Consider the following 20,168-nt stretch of genomic DNA (forward strand, 5'->3'; position numbering starts at 1 on the left):
AATCCCACTGAGAAACAGACTTATACATGTCTTAAGTTCTTTCTGAACTGAGACCAGATCTTGTTATGTATTATAAAGCGTTTTCCTTACACAGTCCCTGAAAAATGCAGTGGTTTGTTCTCATGAGTTGGCAGAGCTACTGAAGATCTGGTGCAGACTAGTAGCTAAGGGACTGAGCTACTAGGATATCCCCACCTTTGCCATGAACTCACTAAGCCAATCTCTGCCAGCTTCAGTCCCATCACCATTTGCAAGAAAGGGGATAATAAGGAGTAAATCACAGCACCGAGAAAAGACTTTTTTAGGGCAAGATCAGGGCACCCAAAATGACCGCCATACTCTTGTGCAAAAAAAAGGGGGTGTCCCAGAACAGTTGAGAGGTATGCCAGCATCATGTAGACTCCTACTGGAAATCACGAAGAATCACTGTTAGCCAGTATAGATCAGCATTCCCAAGCCTAATGCCCTCCAGATGTTTCAGACTACTATTCTCATCTGTCCTGACCATTGGCCTGTCCTGACCTGGGGCTGATGGGTGTTGCAGTTCAAAACATCTGGATGACACCAGCTTGGAGATGGGTGTTGCAGACAGTTATGAGCTACATGGACCAATGGTTTCATTCAGTTTGAGGCAGCTTTCTATTTGGAAAGATTGTACTATATGAAAGTTTTCTCCCTTTCCCAGACAGTTCTCCACCCTACCTCCCCCACCTGAATCTGCCTTTTTCAGTGAACAGTATAGTAAAGCAAACACTTCAGAAAAAGTTTTCCGACATGAAAACAGCACTAATGTGCTAGCCATAATATGTGTTGCCCATAAAACACAAATGCAAGATGAAATAATGCATCACTTTTATATAGATTCAGAGTGTTTGAAGTGCTTCACATCCATTACTGCAGTATTCCCTTACAGAAAACCCTGCAAAATAAGTCATCCCCATGCCATGGTGCAAAGATGGGACTGGCAGAACAATCATATAAGTATCTATTCAGACATAAGCTCATTGAGTTCAATGGAACTTGAGTGAGTGTAGAACTGTATAGCTTTTGGGAACGTGCCTAACACTGTGACCTGCCTAAGATCACTCCAGTCTGAGGTGAGATAGCATGTGATTTTGGAAATTTAGAGCACCTGAAAGAGCCACATTTTGTATAATGCACACAAATTTCTCTGAATTTAACAGGACTACTTTAAAGTCAGGGATTTGATAGAATCATTTGTAGCCCAAGCAATAACTCTGAAGCTGAGCTCAGAATTCATCCAAGTTCTCTGAAAGGTTGGAGGTTGTGGGATCCACCAGAAGGCCGTGGGAGGTGTGATATATTTGAAGCTACAATTGATAAAGTCAGGAGAACATTATGAGGCTGGATTCGTGTGAATATTACTCCAAAGGAAAGGGATATTTGAATTGAGTTAACTTCATCCAGTCTGTGAACGCTGGATGTGTATTTATATCTTATCAGGAAAACTCTTCAATGTATATCTAGATCACAGGCCCAACTAGAATTGGAAACCTCAAAAGCAAAGGCTTCAGAATGCAGCTTGAGGACAGGGGAAGATGCTCGGAAAGATGTAAGTTTTTGCGAGCCCTGAACAGCAACGTCAGATTCCTGTTCTAGGACTGCCGGGAGCCCTGCAACATTTTGCTGTGAATAATTTGTGTCTTCTCATACTGCAGGGGAGGGAGGGTACCTGTGGCCCTCCAGATATTGTGAACTTCAACTTCCATCAGCTCCAACCAGCATGGCCAGATGTCAGAATATGAGAGATAAAGTCCAACCGCAGCTGAAAAGTTTGATTATAGTAGACACAATATTGTGATCTATTGTCATTTCCTTTATTTGTTATTATTATGGGGTTTGTTTACATTTCTTGTTTCTCTGTACACGGGATACAGAAATATTTTTAAAAACCAATAAAGCTGTTACCAAACAATAACAGTATCTAGCAAAAACAAAAACAAAATCCTTCCAGTAGCACCTTAAAGACCAACTAAGTTAGTTCTTGGTATGAGCTTTCGTGTGCATGCACACTTCTTCAGATACACTGAAACAGAAGTTTCCAGACCTTTCTATATAGTGAGAAGGTGGGGAGGGGTATTACTCAGAAGGGTGGTGGGAATGGGTGATTGGCAGATAGCTGTGATGAGCCTGTTGACAACTCTTAACGACTGTAATAGGTCTGGCTCTGATACCCAGAGAGAACTTGCTGCAAGACAGACCAGGGGCGCCGACTTATAAAAAATATTGGGGGGGCGGGGGCCCATACCGACTTATAAAAAATATTGGGGGGCCCAAGACCTCCAAACCGCTGCTGCTGGGGGAACGAAAGGGGCGAGCCCCGGGCTGCCCCGACCTTAAGTGAACCTGTGAGGGCCCGCCCTTTGCGGCAGCCAATTGGCTGCCACCGTGGGCAGTGAATATTAATGAGCTAGGGGGAATCCCCGCTTCTCGCAGGGCTGACGCCAGCCCCGCGAGATTGTTGATGGGTCGAGAGCCTGCAACCCCACCCCCTCTCTAGATCGGGAGTGGCTTTGTTTTAACTCATTACTGAATGTATTTTAAAAGGTAACTATCGTCAAACAAGGAAAATAAAAAATACCAACATAATTTTGTGATTTTACAAAGCATAATATAACTAATAATTTTCTTAAATTATTGGGGGGGCGGAGCCCCCCCCAAACGAATTTTTGAGGGGGCTCGGGCCCCCTCAGGCCCCATGGAGTCGGCGCCTATGAGACAGACCCAAAAAAGAAAATAACAGAACACCTCTAGTCATCACATACAGCTCCCAAGTTAAAACAGTACAACGCATCATCAGAGATCTACAACCTCTCCTGGACAATGACAGTTTTCTTTCTCAAGCTCTGGGAGGAAGACCTTTCATTGCCTACAGACAGCCACCCAATCTTAAACAACTCCTAACCCACAATAATACTACAACCAGACCTAACACGGACACTGGCACCAGAGCCTGCAATAAACCCAGATGCCAACTTTGCTGCCACATACACCTGGACAACACCATTACTGGCCCCAACAACATCACACATACCATCTCGGGACTATTTAATTGCTCATCGTCTAACATTGTGTATGCCATCAAATGCCAACAGTGTCCTTCAGCTCTCTATATTGGACAAACAGGCCAAACCTTACGCCAAAGAATAAACGGACATAAATCGGACATCAGGAATCACAAGACAGAGAAACCAGTAGGAGAACACTTCAATCTCCCAGGACATTCTATACAAGATCTCAAAGTAGCTGTTTTACTACAAAGGAATTTCAGAAATAGACTGGAAAGAGAAGCTGCTGAATTGCAACTTATCACCAATCTTAAAACCATGGAGAGACCTGGTCTGAACAAAGACCTTGGATTCTTATCTCATTATACATGACAAAGCCATTTTTCACCTTCTCACCCCTTGCTTTTTCCTGTAAGACCTATTACAGTCGTTAAGAGTCGTGAACAGGCTCATCACAGCAATCTGCCAATCACCCATTCCCACCACCCTTCTGAGTAATACCCCTCCCCACCTTCTCACTATATAGAAGGGTCTGGAAACTTCTGTTTCAGTGTATCTGAAGAAGTGTGCATGCACACGAAAGCTCATACCAAGAACTAACTTAGTTGGTCTTTAAGGTGCTACTGGAAGGAATTTTTTTTGTTTTGACTATGGCAGACCAACACGGCTACCTATCTGTAACAGTATCTAGCAAGTCACGTGTTTCCCTTCCTTTTAATACTGAATATGGCATGGTTTCTGATCATGCCTCTAAGCTGGGCAGCAAAGCTGGAATGCCCAAGAGCCCGGTAGTGGTTTCTGAATACTTGAAGTTACCTTCAATTTCTAGAGATCAGGCACCCCTCTTCTCTTGTATATCCGAGTGCCTTGAAAACCTAGTTCTTCTCTACAGCTTTAAATGTGGGGTTATAAATGGAGGTTTCTTGTTGTTTTATGCTACTTCTGATTTTATTATTGTTGTTGCTGACTGTATGTTTTATTATAGATGTTGGATTTGTATTTTTAAAATAAATGTGTAAGCCACTCTGTGGATGGCCTTCTTGAAAAGCAGAGTATAAATCCTATGAACAAAATGGACGGAAGAAACAGTTTCTCCAGTCCTAATTTATCTCACACATGCCTCAGTTTCCACCCCAAACTCTTCCATTGCTAAGGGCAATGAGCAGCAGAGATGGGAACCATGAGTCAGGGTCAAAGAGCAATCGGGATCAGAGAGTGAACCAAGAGGCAGAACCAAAGAGCTAGACCAGAAGCACACCAGTTGTTCAGCAAGACCTAGACAGAAAACCACTTGTTCGGGAACACCGTCGCCTAGACAGGAAGAACTCTTACACTACTTCCTGCCCAGGAGATGGCCAATCAGGTGGGTGAAGCTAGTCTAGAGCTTGGAATAATAATAATGAATGTCAGGTAGTTGTTTATCGCTTTGACATCTGCTGGAAGGGCGTTCCATAGGGCAGGCGCCACTACCAAGAAGGCCCTCTGCCTGCTTCCCTGTAGCTTTGCTTCTCGCAATGAGGGAACCGCCAGAAGGCCCTCGGCGCTGGACCTCAGCGTCCGGGCAGAATGATGGGGGTGGAGACACTCCTTCAGGTATACTGGACCGAGGCCGTTTAGGGCTTTAAAGGTCAGCACCAACACTTTGAATTGTGCTCAGAAACGTACTGGGAGCCAATGTAGGTCTTTCAAGACCAGTGTTATATGGTCTCGGTGGCCGCCCCCAGTCACCAGTCTAGCTGCCGCATTCTGGATTAGTTGTAGTTTCCGAGTCACCTTCAAAGGTAGCCCCACGTAGAGTGCATTGCAGTAGTCCAAGCGGGAGATAACCAGAGCATGCACCACTCTGGCGAGACAGTCAGCAGGCAGATTGGGTCTCAGCCTACGTAAACAGCTGCCCTGGACACATATTTGACCTGATTTGGAAGGTCCTTCACCGAAAAGCTGCAGTTCTGGGCTTCACCACAAGGGCTAATCAACAGCGATTCCTGACACCCATACTAGCAGCAGTCAGTGAAGAGAAACAGATAGGCTCTACTGATGCACCCCCCCCACACACACACATACTGACTTCCTGCCCGGTAAGTGGCAGTGCCTCTGCTGTCAGGAGACCAGGTACATGGCACTGCCCATTTGTATCAACCACTCATGATATGGCATCCAGGTCTTTGCCTCCTGGATTGCTTTCTGAACCCTTCTTGCTGACTCTTTCTGACTCATACATACTACATGGAGGCAGAGATGAATACACCCCACACAGATTTGGATCTTGGTGAGCTGCTTAATACTCACCCAGCAATTTTACTATAAGGCTAGGCTACTGAAGTTCAGGGCTAGGGGAGCAGGAAGCTAGTTCTATATCTTAGGGGTGGTAAGTCAACTAAGTCTTATTCACTGAAATTTATGAACATGACTAAGTTATGTCCATTAATTTCAATAGGACTACTGTAAGTACAACTTAGCAGTGTACTATTCTGCTGTTGAAGAGGGATTTTCTAGTAATTCCCCTCCTTGCACAATTTATTGGAGATCCCCAGCTTGTATTATCATAATGTTCTTGCAGAGATTATGAAAATATACTCTAGTGCCAAAATGTCAGGACTACCTTAGGAATGGGCAAAATATCTCTACCTCGTTCTCAAACTTCCCACCAGTTTTGTCTCACTTGTTTCAAAGATTTTCCCTTTGACATTCCCTTTCCAGAAGTGTGGAAAGACCCAAGCCTACAGATATTTGAGTATTTAATTGATTATTAAAATTTAATAAACTTGCGCAGCACATGTACATGTAGTGTACAGAAGGATCTTAAAGCAGGGATCTTTACATTCATCAATGCAATAAATTGGAATGCAGTAAAGATAGAGTATTTAAAACTCCTTCTAAATGGAAGTGCAGAGGTTAGGGTATGCATTTCAAATGGCAATGTAATTATGTAATTACAGCTGTTAGAATAATCTCATTTTATGCTTTAGTTATTCTCTCCCCACGCCCCTTTGTGACTTCAGTCAATCTAAATTGGTGGTAAGCATCCCCTTCTTGAATGATGAATTCAAATTCATATCTGAGAACAGGACTAAATGCAACACTACTCAGTTTGTAGTTTCAAGTATGTTTCCGCCCATGAGATTGTGAACTTGAATTCTCCCTTAGGGAAGGGGCATAGCCCAGAAGCAGAATGCATACTTTATGTACATAAGGTTCCAGCTTCAGTCCATGACATCTTCCTTTAATGGATCTCAGATCATAGGACTGAGACTACAACAGAGCTACTGCCCGTCAGAGTATATAGTCTTGGGCTAGATGGGCCCATGGTCCAATTCAGTATGAGGTTGCTTCATTTATTCATATTCCCTAGGCAGGGTTTCCCAGCTGGTTTTGGACTACAACTACCATCATCCCTAGCTAGCAGGACCAATGGCCAGGGATGATGGGCATTGTAATCCAAAAACAGCTGGCAACCCAAGTTTGGGAAACTCTGCCCTAGAGAACAAGGGTGAGAAACCTTTGACCCTTCAGCTGCTACTGGACTACAGCTCCTCTAATCTCTGAGCATTGACCATGGTCAACTGGTGTTCAGCCACGCTGCCTTTTGAGCCTAGGCCCTAGATTGGTTCCCCAAACTGGTGCCCTCCTGATCTTTCATACTATAACTGTCATCCACCTGACAAGCATGGCCGATGGTCAGGGATGATGGGAACTGTATCCCTAAAATTATGGAGTGTCGTGTGCACCGGGTTGGAGAAGGCTGGCAGCCTATAGTAGAACTTGCAATAGTACTTTTCCACATCACTGTGACTATGAAAGATATCCCAGCTTTGGTAACAGCATCTCACTAAGACCACTGCTTATAGCAAACCACAAAGAAAGAGAATTTATAGCAAACCACAAAGAAGTGAATTTTTATATACTGATCAGTCATTGCTACAGTCCAAATGAAAGTTTCCTGGAAAGGCTCAAACCCGACAAGTTTTATCCTATTGTAAAAGAGCCTGCTGCAAAATGATTTCTCCACGGTTTGGTATTTCTCCAGCTCTGTTGTGTTCTTTCAAAATGTGATTCATTGAGTTAAGCAGGTCAAGTTCCTGTGGGTGCAGTATATGCCATCCACTGGAAATTAAAGACCAGAAAATTAACAGGGTTTGTTGTGTTACAAAGCTGAAGACATTTTATCCGCATGCTCCTAGAAACACATCCTGAGCTAATGGAACACAGTGCTATATTCCAAGTCATATTTATACTTGCAAAAGCAATGAGTGTACTTCAGTTAAGCTCACTTGGCAACTATCTTGCCAGCTTTTTTTCCTCCTTGGCTTTAAGTGATACGGACAAGGTGTGCTTTAAAGATAATGGGCAGAGTTGCCAAATGAGCCGGTTTAATCATGGAAGTCCTGACATGGGTGAATGTGAAAATATGGGATTGGGGGTCGAGGACCAAAAACAAAAACCTAAGCTGCAATGGCTGCAATTAGTGGGTTCCTTCCCCCCCCCCCCTTCTATCCAAGTGGTCCATAATTTGAACGTGGTTCATCAAGAGGAACCATCCTGAACCAATAGTTGAAAACTAAAGGGCTGGCAGATGCTCTAAAACCCGGGATGAGCAGTTAATATTAGTGGTTTATATATACATATATATAGCCAAATGGATTAATGGATCAGCTCATGCACTGCATCAGGAAACAAAAAGAGTACCTTCCATATTTCTGTGCACAATGGGGACAGTAACAATAGAAAGAGGAAATTCCTAATTGGGTGCAAAGAGGTGGGTAGCAGTGGAGACAATTGCAGCTCCTTTTTAAAGACTTAAGTTCACAGGAAGAAGAAGAAGAAGAAGAAGAAGAAATAGGTGCCTTCCAAGCACCAAGTTCTATATCCAAAATAGACTATGGGAGCAAGAGAAAGAGGAGACGAAAGAGTGTGTATGCGCTCGCCTATAATTGTTGATTTCAGTTTGTATTAGTTCTGCCTAGTCTCTTTTCAGCACTTTAGTTTCTGCTAATGGAAAATCAAGCCCATTATATGGTAAACGTGGGAAGCAAGTACATTAATAGTGGGCACTGACATTAATTCAGATTGTAAACAATTCACTACTGTTACCACTACATGCTAAATTATGTGTCATTTGTTGCTTTCATAGGGCTATTTCCTTCACGGCTTTTTCGGGGGGTTTTTTGTAACAGAAAGCATAGAGATTTTTCACAGTTGTCTGCTCTGATAAACAACTATTTTGAAATCCTCCCTTAGACCCTAAAGAAAAACAAATATTACTTGCAAACGCTTTCCAACCCAACCATGTCACCGAAGTTCAGTGCAATTCAACTCTGACTCTGTACTTCGAGAAAGTTAAGCAAGGCGGGGGGGGGGGGAGATGTGGGGAATAATCGGATGCAATAGGTAGGCAGAAAATAGCGCTTATTTATACTGGAGCACGTGTGTCAGCGGTGCTTCTTTCCCCCAGCTATACACACACTCTGCCCCCCGTTCCCCCCCTCTCTCACACACGCACGTATATGCACGCACGCACACCCACCCACTTTAACTGTGCTTTTGTGTTTTGTCAGAATTAATGAGAAAAGTTCCCTTGCCCTAGGGGTAATTAGTGTCCTTGGAGTTAAATAAGCTAATACTTAGACACCTCTGGCACAGGCAATTATGTTTGTGTATTGAATAATTGATTCAAAGAGGGGGGGAAGGGGGGTTGCTAATCAGATCTGAGCATAATGAATTGATTTAATTAACAGGGGAATCTGAGGGTCCCTGGGAAATGTGTGCATTTATTCAGCAGCAGGAGAGAGTGCAGGCACATAAATTGAGAGAAAGGGCAGCAAGCAAGCGCATTTGCTTCAGCGATAGGCTCGCATCTTTCCAGCCTCTCCTCCGCCCCCCCCCCGCCGCCGCTCCTCTTTTGAATATAATTTTAGATTTAGAGTGAAATCAAGAGAAAAGCACTTTAGAAGCTTGTCCGGCTCTGCAGTAGCAACAGCCAAAGAGGGTTTAGCGAAGGATCCCATGCGCTTGCATTAGGATCATTAGGGGGCTCTGATTGTTATTATTGTTATTATTTCGACTGCGTGGAGGTTACGGGGAAAGGGACGAGCAGGAGAGAGGGAGAGAGAGAGAGAGAGAGCCCTCGATTCGTCTCCCTCCTTTTCTCGATGCGTGCCATTTCCAAACTGGCATTCGAGTTGCAGCCCCAGAAGGAGGGTGGGTGTCTCTGAGGTTGCTGCTGCTGCCGCCGCCGCCTTGGGGAAAAGAGAGAGAAAGCTAGAGAGAGAGGGAAAGCGATCGAGCAAGAGCGAGCTGGCTCTTCGGGGGTTCGCCTTCTGTAATTCTAGCTGAGCGCGATCTGGGTTAAAAGTCGCGCAACTGTAGCCGGCTTGGCCGGGGTGTGCATGTGCAAAAGGGGGGTGGGGTGGGCGGCTGGGGGAGAGCGGAGGAAAGAAAAGGCGAGAGTGTGGGGCGGGGTGGGGGGGAGAGGGGGGAAAGAAGAAGAAGGGAGGACGCCGAGCCGGGCGCATTCCCCCTCCCGGGCGGCCCGCTTTGCAAACACTCCTCTCTCTCCCCCGCGTGCTCCTCTTCTGCCGCCGCCTGCCCTTTTTCCAACGGAGCGGAGGAACAGCGAACCGGCGGCTTGGAGGGCGAGCCGGCCACGGAGACGGAGCGGCGGAGGCAGCCGATCCCCGCCACAATGGTGCTGGACAAGGAGGACGGTAGGTGGCGGGTGCGGCGGGGTGGGCGAGAAGAAGCAGCAGTAGCAGAAGCGGCGGCGGGGGGGGGGGAGCTGTGGCGAGGAGCGAGCGCGGCTCCCGCTTGCCCTTTCCACCCTCCGGAGGCACCCTCTGCTGCTGTGCAGCTGGCAATAAGGCACCAGAGCCGCCCGAGCGGGGAGAGAGAGAGAGAGAGAGAGAGGCTGCCTCCGGGCGACGTGCGCGCGCGGGGCTGGCTGAGGGACATTTCTGCAAAGTGCACGGCCCGTCCCCTCGGCGCCTGTGCAAAGAAGAAGCCCGCGGCTTCTCTCTCTCGCTTTGCCCTCCCGCCTTCGGGGCTAGGATTCCGAGGATTTGCCCGGGTGCTGCTATCTTGTCTCTCTCCCCCCTCACAGGACCCCGAAACTGTCATGTTGCGAAGGCAAGCCAGTCCCGTCCTTCCCTCCCGCCTGCTGCGTCTGCTTCTGCCACTTTCTTCTCCCGTCCCCGGATTAGCTCGCCTGTCCTTTAAAAACCCATTAGTTCCTCTCGCGAAATAATGTCGCCACCTTGCCTCGCTCTCTCTCCCCCGCCTCCTCTTATTGAGGAGAGCCGCCTTGGCTAAACGGCCTCGCCAAAAGGCTCCCGGGTGTTTTCAACGGGGAAACGGGGCTACTTTTAAATGTTCGAGAGGAGCGCTTCTGAGGCCGAGCTGAGGGGACAAGGTGTGTGCGTGGAGAGGAGAGGGAGGGAGGAGAGTGGTAACTGCGTGCAAGTTTCGAAAAAGCGTGTGGTTATTGTCAAGACTTGCTGGGAATTCAGGCAGAGCTCACTTGGGGGTAGCGAGGGAAGGCCGGAGTTTGAGGCGAGAGTGAAAAAGACTATATAAGCTAATGAAAAGGGCAATTGCTGAGGAGGAGGAAGGGACGTCGCCTCTGAAGAGACGGAGGGAGCTCTCCCAAGGGGTAAATAGGCTCCTGGAAGTTGGCGTGTGTTGAGACTGAAGCGAGGATAAGTTAAGAACAGTGGCGTCTACTTAAGCAGTAATTTTAGCTGTCAGACCCGGCTGTAGCACTTTTTTGAGTTAACCATCTGAGGCGGCCTTTGTCCCAGCTGCACTTTAAAAACAACAACACAATAAAGTCATGGAGCAAAGCTTGAGCTTTCGTTTTCCCCCTCTCCTGCAAGAATATGTTGCTTTTCCTTTTTACAACAAAACTATTTGTCAGCACAAACCTAATAAAGCTTCTCTTGCTCATTGCACAAGGATTACTGTTGGGTTTGGTTTGTTTTTTTGGAAAAACCTACGTGCTTCGTGAGAGTGCATCCTTTTAAGTTTATGAGACAAATCTCTCTTCTGCTTTTGCAGCTGGGAAAAAAGATTGCTGGTACTGTATACTTCTCAGAATGCAGCATCCTTGGATATCACTGCATCTCAACATGTGTTGGGTTGCTGTTTTTTGGGTTTTTTTAGGTGTGCACCTAAGGTTTCAAGGTGTATACCTAAAACATGTATAAGTGTTACTGTAAACAAACAGGTGTCCAAAAACCCATGCACAGCACAGACACATGAAAACCAGATTGGATGTGGCTCCTGCCTGAGGGTGAAATTTGCTTGCAAACTCATGAGAACATTAAGAAGAGTGCTGAATCAGGCCATTGGCCCACCTGGTCCAGCATCCTGTTCTCACAGTGGCCAGGCAGGAGAGTCCTCTCCCCTCCCATGGTTTCGTAGCCTAATATGTGAAACTGTTCTTTTAGTAGGTGAGAGGGTCTGGCGCTGTACCATTTTTGCATGGCGCGTTCATGAGCAACCTTTTCCTCTTCTGAGTTTTCATTCGAAGCATCAAGGCATAAATATTCCCTCACAGAGCTTAGCTAGGGAGCACTGATGCCTTCCCTTTGCAGCACCGGTGTTTCAACACAGAGTTGCGCTCTCTCATAATTTCTCCTTAGTTACTCAGTTATAGGGCTGGAAAGGCTTTCCTCATTGGAGCCTACTTCCAAGTAAGAGGACATTACATTGCATCTTTAAGCATCAAAAGATGCTCAGGGCCATGAAAGAGAAATGCTGTCCTTAGATGTAAACTGATGTTTTGGTCTTGATAAAGTTATGGGAGGACATGAAGTTTGGGACATGAAGTTTGTCATCCCATCCCATCCCCCCGCCCCCCATGAAAGTACTGTTAAAGTAGCATCCCTTTATGTGTTCTGCAAGAACATAATGGTAAGAGAAAAGTTTCATTCTCCTGCTTTGCATACACTTTCCATTTCCAAGGATGTATCTTCTGAGTAAAGCTTAATAAAATGGAAGCACTGCATTCTCTAACTGATTTACCCAGTTATGAAAGCTAAGAACCAACGATATAAACTGGAGCCGGGGGGGGGGGGGAGCGGGAGCACAATCCTGTGCCTGTTTCATGACTCTGCCTTAATACCAGAGGGCAGAACTTTGCGCACTTACAGAGGTTAACCCATCTATGGCTGTGCACTAATCAGGAGAGGAATCTGGCTGTCATACATTGAAAAATGCATGATAGTTAAAATTTATATGCTATTTGTAAGGCCATAGAGCAAGGCTGAGGGGCAAAGTAAATCAATCAATCAATCAATCAAGCCCTAGCTCCTGGTTGCTAAAAGCTCTTAAAATTGTTATTACCAGGTAGGAATTAAATATCTTTTCATCTCTATGAGAGAAATGTGGCATATGTTTCTGTCCCCTGTACTGAGATCTCAAATCTTTTCAGGGTAGGTATGCCTAGTTGTCTATATGCCCAAACTGGAACTTTTGTTGCTATCATGTCCCCCCACCTCCCCACCAGCAGATATCTGAAACTTAAACACTGTTGTCTCAATCTTGCTTTCTAGCAATTGAGGTTTTCCCTCCCAGTCATCAAAACTTAGGCCTCCGTCATAACAAATAATGGCTATATCTATGAACAAGTTCATTTAGGACTTGGGTCGAATCCCCATAGTAACTACATATGAATTTTAAAAAGCCTCCGCCTTGTCTATTCCCCTAAAGACAAAGATGTAAGAGGTTAACTAATGTCAGTATAATTAAGCAAGGTTAATTCATTGCTGTTTTGTTCCTGTGGGATTTTACTTGCATTTCCATCTGCTCTGGTTTTGATGGTGTGAACTGCACCCAATCATCCGAGTGATGTTGAAATGTTACAAATTTTGTTTTACGAGACAAAAAAAATGGGTCTTTTTTCCCTTGATCCTTTTAAATAATAAGCTGGGTGACATTCTGTCCTCACTTAACTGTTTTTTTTTTTTTTTTTTTTGCCAAAGGGAGCCTTCCAGCCTATATCTGTTTAAATCTGATTGACGGGTCAAACAGCATGATGCTGCCTCCACAGAGGTAGTAAGGGAAGCAGGTGAGCTACCAGGAAAGACTGAGATCTAAGGAGAGTTTCCTAATGGGGGTATTTGGGTTCTTTCAAGTATTGCAGACATACTCATTAAACATAAGGAGCTCAGGGGCTGGAATGATGGTGGTGTAAGGAAGTGAAACTAGAAACACTGATTATCCAGACAGTTCTCAACAGCCCTCCTTCCAGGAGCTCTCACGAATGGCTGTATAAAAGGAAATAATGGGGATGGTAGTGAAGGTAAAGAGGAAATTAGAATGGGATGCACTTAAAAATAAGAAATGTTAAGGAACAAACCCCTGATGAGAGGGATGTGGAGATCAGAGTAACAAACTGAAGCGGCGCCTGGGAAATTTTTCAGAATTGTTTGTAAGGAAGTTATTCCAGCAGAGAAATTTACGTCTGTTGAAATGTGTCTCAGAAATTAAGGGCAGAAGCTGGGAAAAGAAACTTGAAGGTTTGCCCCCCCCCTCCATTGGGGGTTTGCGTGCTGTTCTACACTAATATTTCTCTTTCTTCTTGATTGGGCTCCAGTTGTTGCTAATCTGCAAACATTAAAGGAAATGTCCTATTGCTACATTAAAAGTGAGAAAAGTGGAAGTTTTTATTGGCCTTTGGTATTCCTCTGTAAACTAAGGTGGAGAAGATTGTGTTAATGATACTTTCAGGAAGTCTTGTTTATGGGCAGAAGGTCAAATTGTCACTTTACCTCTAACAGTCTTATCATTTCATCTCATAAAGTATCAGCAATTAAAAAAACCCAATACAGTCAAATTCTGAAATAAGAGTTGTTCTCTTCAAAGTGGGTGTTGGAATGGCCATTAATATTATGGGCTGTCCTTTGACAAACTTTGGTTTTTGATATCTTCTAGGAAACTAGCAACACTAATGGTTTAAAAGCTGTTCTCTAGCTAGGAGAAGACTGCAGTGCAGTGATTTTTTTCTGTATTACTAAGTTCTCTGCAGATCTAGTTCTGTAGCACGAGAGGAGAACTGGCTTCATATTTATTTTATTTTTAAATTTTCTGTCCCACCTTTGGAAGCATAGAGTTTGCACAGTTGCTGTTCTTTCAAATCTGATATTTTTTGTCAGTGTTTTTGTCTGTGTTTTTGGCAAATGCTAATTTTTGGTATAAGTAACTTGTTAATTAACATTCAGGCAAAAGTCTATTTCTGTGGGATAGGACTCAATAATATTCCAAATACGTGAAAGGACAAGAAGACAAAACTGTCATAGTCTTGATTTGATGTCTCCTGGCACCATGTCAAGTTGTGTCAGTGAGGTACCATCACGTCCTATAAGTGCAGAGTGATCTGATGTGATTAGATTGATGCAATAGAATGTGATATTGAGGTAGTGATGGGGAATCTTATTTTAGGACAGAAGCAAAGGTCAAAAATTAGGGCTGAGGGAGCAGATTCTATGACCTGGAATGTATAGAACTCAAGTTATACTCATGTGGACTAGGTTACAACTGAATTTCATTTTCTTCATCTTTATTCCTTCTTGGGTGACTATGCCTGTTCAAACCAACTCAGTGCCAGGTGTAGATCCAAAGTTGGATCAATATGGACAGACTGCTTTTGAATTGCAAAGGATTCAAGTCCTACCCACTCAGTCAATTCGGTGCGGAATAATATGACCCATTCTAATCTTGGTTTAACTGAAGGTGCTTCGGTTAATAATTTGAGGCTACAGTTTGGCCGAAGTTAAGCACTTTTCACTCACACTGATTTCAGGAGGAGAGATTTTAAAGCAGGCTCTTCACTCTTCCATTGAGATCAAAGGGATTTTAAAAATGCTTAACTTTGGCTGGATCCTTTCCTTAGTTTATTAGCATTTTAGAGAGCATGGGCGGTGGGGGTGAGGATGCCAAACAGTGGAGGAGGAGATGTTGAACTGGGTAAAATTAATAGATGGAATTGTGTTGGCATACTGCTTCTCATTGTAGTTTCAATTGAGGTTTAAAATAATGGGATGGGCTTAGGGGACATTTAAGTCTCCTGTTCCCATGAAATGTAATAACTCTCTCTCTCTCTCTCTCTCTCTCTCTCTCTCTCTCTGGATATCTCTTAAATGATACTGCTGAAGGAAATCTGTGGTGGTATAAAGAGGGAAGCAGTGTTTCAAGAAACTTAAAATTTGATAGCTATTAAAGTTTAACAGTGTGTTAGAGAAGTATTATATTTGCTTTTATGATTCATTTAAAAGAACCTTGAACAGGATGAAACCTGACAAAATAGATGCTGTGTATACTTTTTCAATTTCAAAATAGATGCTGTGTATACTTTTTCAAAGTGATGCTTTCTGAGGGCATTTAAAGACCAGATCTAAAACTATGGATGCTTAGGATTGCTGGAAATGATAATGGCATGCCTTCTGAAAAGAAGTGCCTTTGGGATTGTGGCATTAAAATCCCACTGACAGTTGTGGCATTCATGCTATAACATAAAAAAAATTCTCGTTTGCAGATGGGCAGTGGCCAAATGAGAAGGGAAGTTTTAAGTATTGAATGAAATGATTCTCTATGCAAAATGATCTATTTAACATCAAATACGTTCAAGGACTGTTAGGATTAAGCATTCAAAATGAAGGGGAAAGGCAAAGCCATTTGAGTTGAGGATAAGGAATCTAATTAAAATAGGTATTAAGGGTATCTGGCTTGAGCTTGCTATCGTGCTTTTAAAAGATGACTCTTGTATCTGTTGTAAAGTAGAGGGAGAAGTATAGCGGAAACTGGAATGAAATGTTTTCTGGGATTAAAAAGGCAGTCGGAAACTTGTTCTTTAGCACTGAGTACTTAAGAACCTCATCCTGTAAGTGTAACCCTTATTTCTTGTGATAGAAAAATCTGAACGCTTCTTCTGAGAGTACGTTTTATGTGTGCAACTAAGGAGCGTTTCGGTTCAGATTTTGGTTTCAGCACCAGCAGTGTAAACTATCATAGTGAGACAGTGTGGAAAGAATGAATTGCAGACGAGAACTAGCTAGTAAAGGATTCCCCATCTTCATCATATCTAGGTGTTACTAGTGAAAAAATCATGGGTAGAAGGTCTCCCAGTTCACTACCTTCCCCTGTACCCAAGATTTCAAGTTTTAGATTAAAGCATATTGATGTGAATATTGTAGTTTGTGTTCAGTGTTGTGTCAAAATGTCAAAGTGGGGTGTGTTTTAGAAATAAACAAAGTGATTTTACAGAGGAAGCTGCCAGAACGGCTTTCAAACATAGAAATATAACATGACTGTAGGATTAGGGTGGAAGAGTCACATATATATTATTCAGATGATAAAGTCTTTTGCATAATGACTTACCACATAATTTTTTTGTGGGAACCCATGCATGTGAAATAGCACCCATGCACACCCACACATGTAAGACTACAAAAAGTTATTTCACACTGTATATTAAAACAACAGCCTGAGGGTGTTTTACCATCTCAATAAAGTGAGAGGGGGAAATTGGGGGGGGGGGGATCTGCCCTGAAACTCCTATCTACTACAGTGTACAGAACTGTGTTTCTGAATGATAGACTATGACCTGTTAGAAGCAACCAGTTATTTCAAAGTAAGCAGGAGAGAAAGAGAAGTGTGTTTGGGGGGGGGGGAATGTGTGTGTCTAAGTACGATTAATAATGCAGATGGTAGTTTACTGTACAGATATTAAGGATATTTTTTTCTCTCCTACTGAGCATCATATCAAAGGTGCACTCAATCAAATAAATGAACCAATGTAATGAAAATGGAGAGCATCAAAACGACAAAGTTAATAGAAACGCAACATGGTTGGTGCTCTCTGGTTATAGCGCACACGGTGCTGCAGGTGGTGCTGCTGAGCTGGAAAGCTTTAAATTCTCCATTAAAACCTGACAGAAGAATAAGCGGGTGTCCCTGGGAAATGAGTGCATTTATTCAGCAGCAAGGGTGCAAAGCTCACACAAATGGAGAAGCAGAGGCAGCAGTAGCTAGGCTCAGATATTTTTCTCCCCCTCCTCCCTCTCTTTGAGTGTAATTTTAGATTGAGATTCAGCTTAAATCCAAGGGGAAAACACTTTATAAGGCTGAAAGCTGTATAGTTGCAACAGCCAAGGTTATGGGCTATCAAATGCAATTACATTAAAACAGATTATACTGTGCAAATTGAGCCATTTAGAAGGTGAGAACCAAAGAAACAGCTCTGACCCCCCCTTTTTTTCTAAATTGCAGTTTTAGTTCCTTGCAATTCCAAGGTACGAAAGTAGGTGAGACTGCTTTTGTATCTGCAAAGTGCTTCATTTTTGAAGGTAATTCTAACTGAGTGCAATCTAGGTTAAAAGCTGGACAACTGGATAATTAGAGCTCTCTCACTGCTAGAGGACAATCAGCCGTACGTGGCAGCTCATCTTGGCTCCCACGTAGACTAGCTCTTTTCTGCCTTGAGTGGAGGCTATTGGAGACAGAGCATCTGCACCCCGACTTCCTCTGAACCCTGAGATGATGGTGCTGGACAAGGAGGACGGTAGGTGAGCTGAGATTTTGTGGGCATCACTCAGCATATTCACGTATGCTGCTTACATGCAGCGAATGAACCTTAAGCGTGCTTTAGTCTCCTGTCTCCCGTTCATTTTATGACCCTGTCTGATATAACAGCTTGCTCCCTCCTCTGCTCTGGCTGATCGGCAAAGTGGGGAAGCAACTCACGCTGCTTTACTTTTGGTTCTGGTGAAGGCTAACAAGTTAAAAACTGTTTAATTTTAAAATAATTGTGGGAGGGTCCCCCCCCTTACTTGCCACCCTGCTTGCTGAATTTATTTTTGTCATCTTAGTGTAGTTTCTCCCTCTCTCCCCCCCCCCTCGCTTGCTACTTGAGAGAGTATTCAGAACTCTGCATCTCTAAAACGCCTCTCTTTCTCTGTAGCTATAAGCTTAATAATTACAGTTGTGAATGCACCTACTAAAAGGCTCTGGGAACAAACATTTTGGTAGGAAATAGTTGATTTCTTTAAACATAAACGTGTGTGTGTGTGTGTGTGTGTGTGTTTGGGAACTCCTCCTGTTTTAATTTCTGAGGCTAACTTATCCCTTGCAAAGAGTAAATGAATAGCATGCAAGTACAGCAAAGGGTTCAAAGGCAGATGTGGCATAGTTGTGTGTGACTGTGAAATGACCTGCGAGACGCAACTTAACACTGGTGGTTTCTAGGAAAAGTACGGTAGGTGAGAAAGACATGCTGTTTACAAGCATTTGTGTGTGTGATATATCTGCTTCAGCTAGTCTTGGTGTGCCTGTGATACAGATTATTGTTGGTCAAGTTTAAGGGTAGCGTATGAAATGTTGCGCTTGGAATGCGAAGGGGCAGCTAGTAAGTTAAAAGAAGTGTGAGAGTTCAGAATCCTCCCTCCCCTCTACTGTTCGTTTCATTTTCTCAAAAAATGACACAGAGTGAACTAGAACATACTTCCAGGGAGAAGTTGTGTGTTAGGTTAAATATTAGTTCTTCATATGGTGGTTTCATTTAAGCACGTTGTCTCCTGCATTTACCAAGTGACAGCAGACAATTTCTGCTATCTGTTTCTGCTATCTGTTGCAGAATAGCATGTTTTGTTGGTTGGGGTATGTGTTAGGGTATCAATGGGGAGAGTGGGGAAAAAATCCGACACTGGATATGGCCAGGTTTTCAGTGGGGATATCAGCAGCAGCATTATTTTTCTTTTCCAGCCCACTTAGGATGATAAATAATGTTGCTGTTGAAGAAAGTACTCAACATAACTTTTCATGCAGTTGGTGTATTATTTAAGGCAGCTCTGAATATTGAAAGAAAGCAGTGTTGATTGCATAAGGTTGCTATTTACAACACTGGCTAGCTCAGTTTTTTTTTAAGGTAGCAGTCTTACACAAGCATCTGGGAATACATCCCGTTTCTTTCTGACATGCATAGGATTGCACCATTCATGTCTCTTTTATCAAAGGTAAGTTAACACGAGAGTGGGGTGGGACAGAGAAAAAGCAACACGCTTGCATTTAAGAAAATTGTTAATGCACTGGTGTGTTTCAGGATGACAGAAGTTCTTTGAAATTTTGTGTCTGCCCAGAGATCTTTTAGGTCTTTCTCCTTGGCATGTAGTGGGGTGTACCTAATTTGGATGCTGGGAGCCCCTCTGAAAAGTATTGCAGTATTTAATGCATACACTGTTTTGATCTGCTTTACATAAGTTTAACAGTGCAATGCTTTACATCGGTGCAGTCCTATGCCTATCTATTCAGAAGAGAGTTCCACAGAGTTCAGTGAGACGTACTCTCAGGAAAGTATGCAACCTTACTGTATTTTTAAAACTCCTTTGATGTTTATTTAAGTGTATTACAGTGTCACTAAAATTCTTAGTTTGAGCTGTCAGACATATGCACGAGTAAAAGCTGCCATCTAGAATTTTGTATTAACTGGACATGTGGGATGACAGAAGTTTTTCTACCAGTTCTGTTTGACTTTATGAAAATGCACTGGTGCTTAAAAAGTAAGTCGTCCAACATTTGTTCTAGCCTCTTTTCAATAATCAATAGATATGGCTTCAAATAACAAAGTGGTTTAAAATTATGAACAAAATAGTTATTTAGAATAGATTAGTATAGGTTAGAGATAGCAGTTTTGCAAAGAGAGTTGAAAGTGGTATCACTCATTTTTGTTAAGCACCCCAGAAACTCCACTTACTTCTTTTGTCGCGGTGTTGTTTTCGGTCAAAGAGGTGTTTCAGGTATTTGAAGCACTGCAAAACCTGCAAATCCTGTTTCCTGGAGCCAGTAAGGGATGAGTGCACACACCACAGGCAACAGCATCTCTATCAGACCACTCTTCCCCCCCCCCCCCGGAAAAACTGGCAGAATTAGCAAAGGTATTTCAAAGTGCTTGCTGATGTTAGACACTTGCTGAATGAACATTGTTGTCGTTGTTCTGTCCCAGCTTCTACCAACCTAGCAGTTCGAAAGCATACCAGTGCAAGTAGATAAATAGGTACTGCTGCAGTGGGAAGGTAAATGGTGCTTCCGTTGCATCAGAAGCGGTTTAGTCAGGCTGGCCATATGACCCGGAAAGCTGTCTGTGGACAAATG

The 20,168-nt window shown here is 43.6% G+C and overlaps 1 protein-coding gene across 6 annotated transcripts in view; it reads left to right on the top strand.

The window, feature by feature from the left end:
• The first annotated feature begins 8,875 nt into the window (after positions 1-8,875).
• LMO1 (LIM domain only 1) overlaps positions 8,876-20,168 on the top strand; it is a 101,421-nt gene continuing 90,128 nt past the window's right edge. The window contains exon 1 of one of the 6 annotated variants that reach the window (XM_083754985.1): positions 8,876-9,733. In XM_083754985.1, coding sequence (XP_083611111.1) covers positions 9,712-9,733 — 22 coding nt within the window. In that variant the 5' untranslated portion in view covers positions 8,876-9,711. Of the gene's footprint in view, positions 9,734-16,992; positions 17,588-17,994; positions 18,047-18,135; positions 18,277-18,947; positions 19,034-20,168 lie in introns of those variants that run through there. The other 5 variants (XM_083754988.1, XM_083754984.1, XM_083754983.1 and 2 more) reach the window with 5 other exon arrangements.

This window comes from Podarcis gaigeae (genome assembly GCF_964106915.1).
Source record: "Podarcis gaigeae genome assembly, chromosome: 1".
Taxonomy (NCBI): domain Eukaryota; kingdom Metazoa; phylum Chordata; class Lepidosauria; order Squamata; family Lacertidae; genus Podarcis; species Podarcis gaigeae.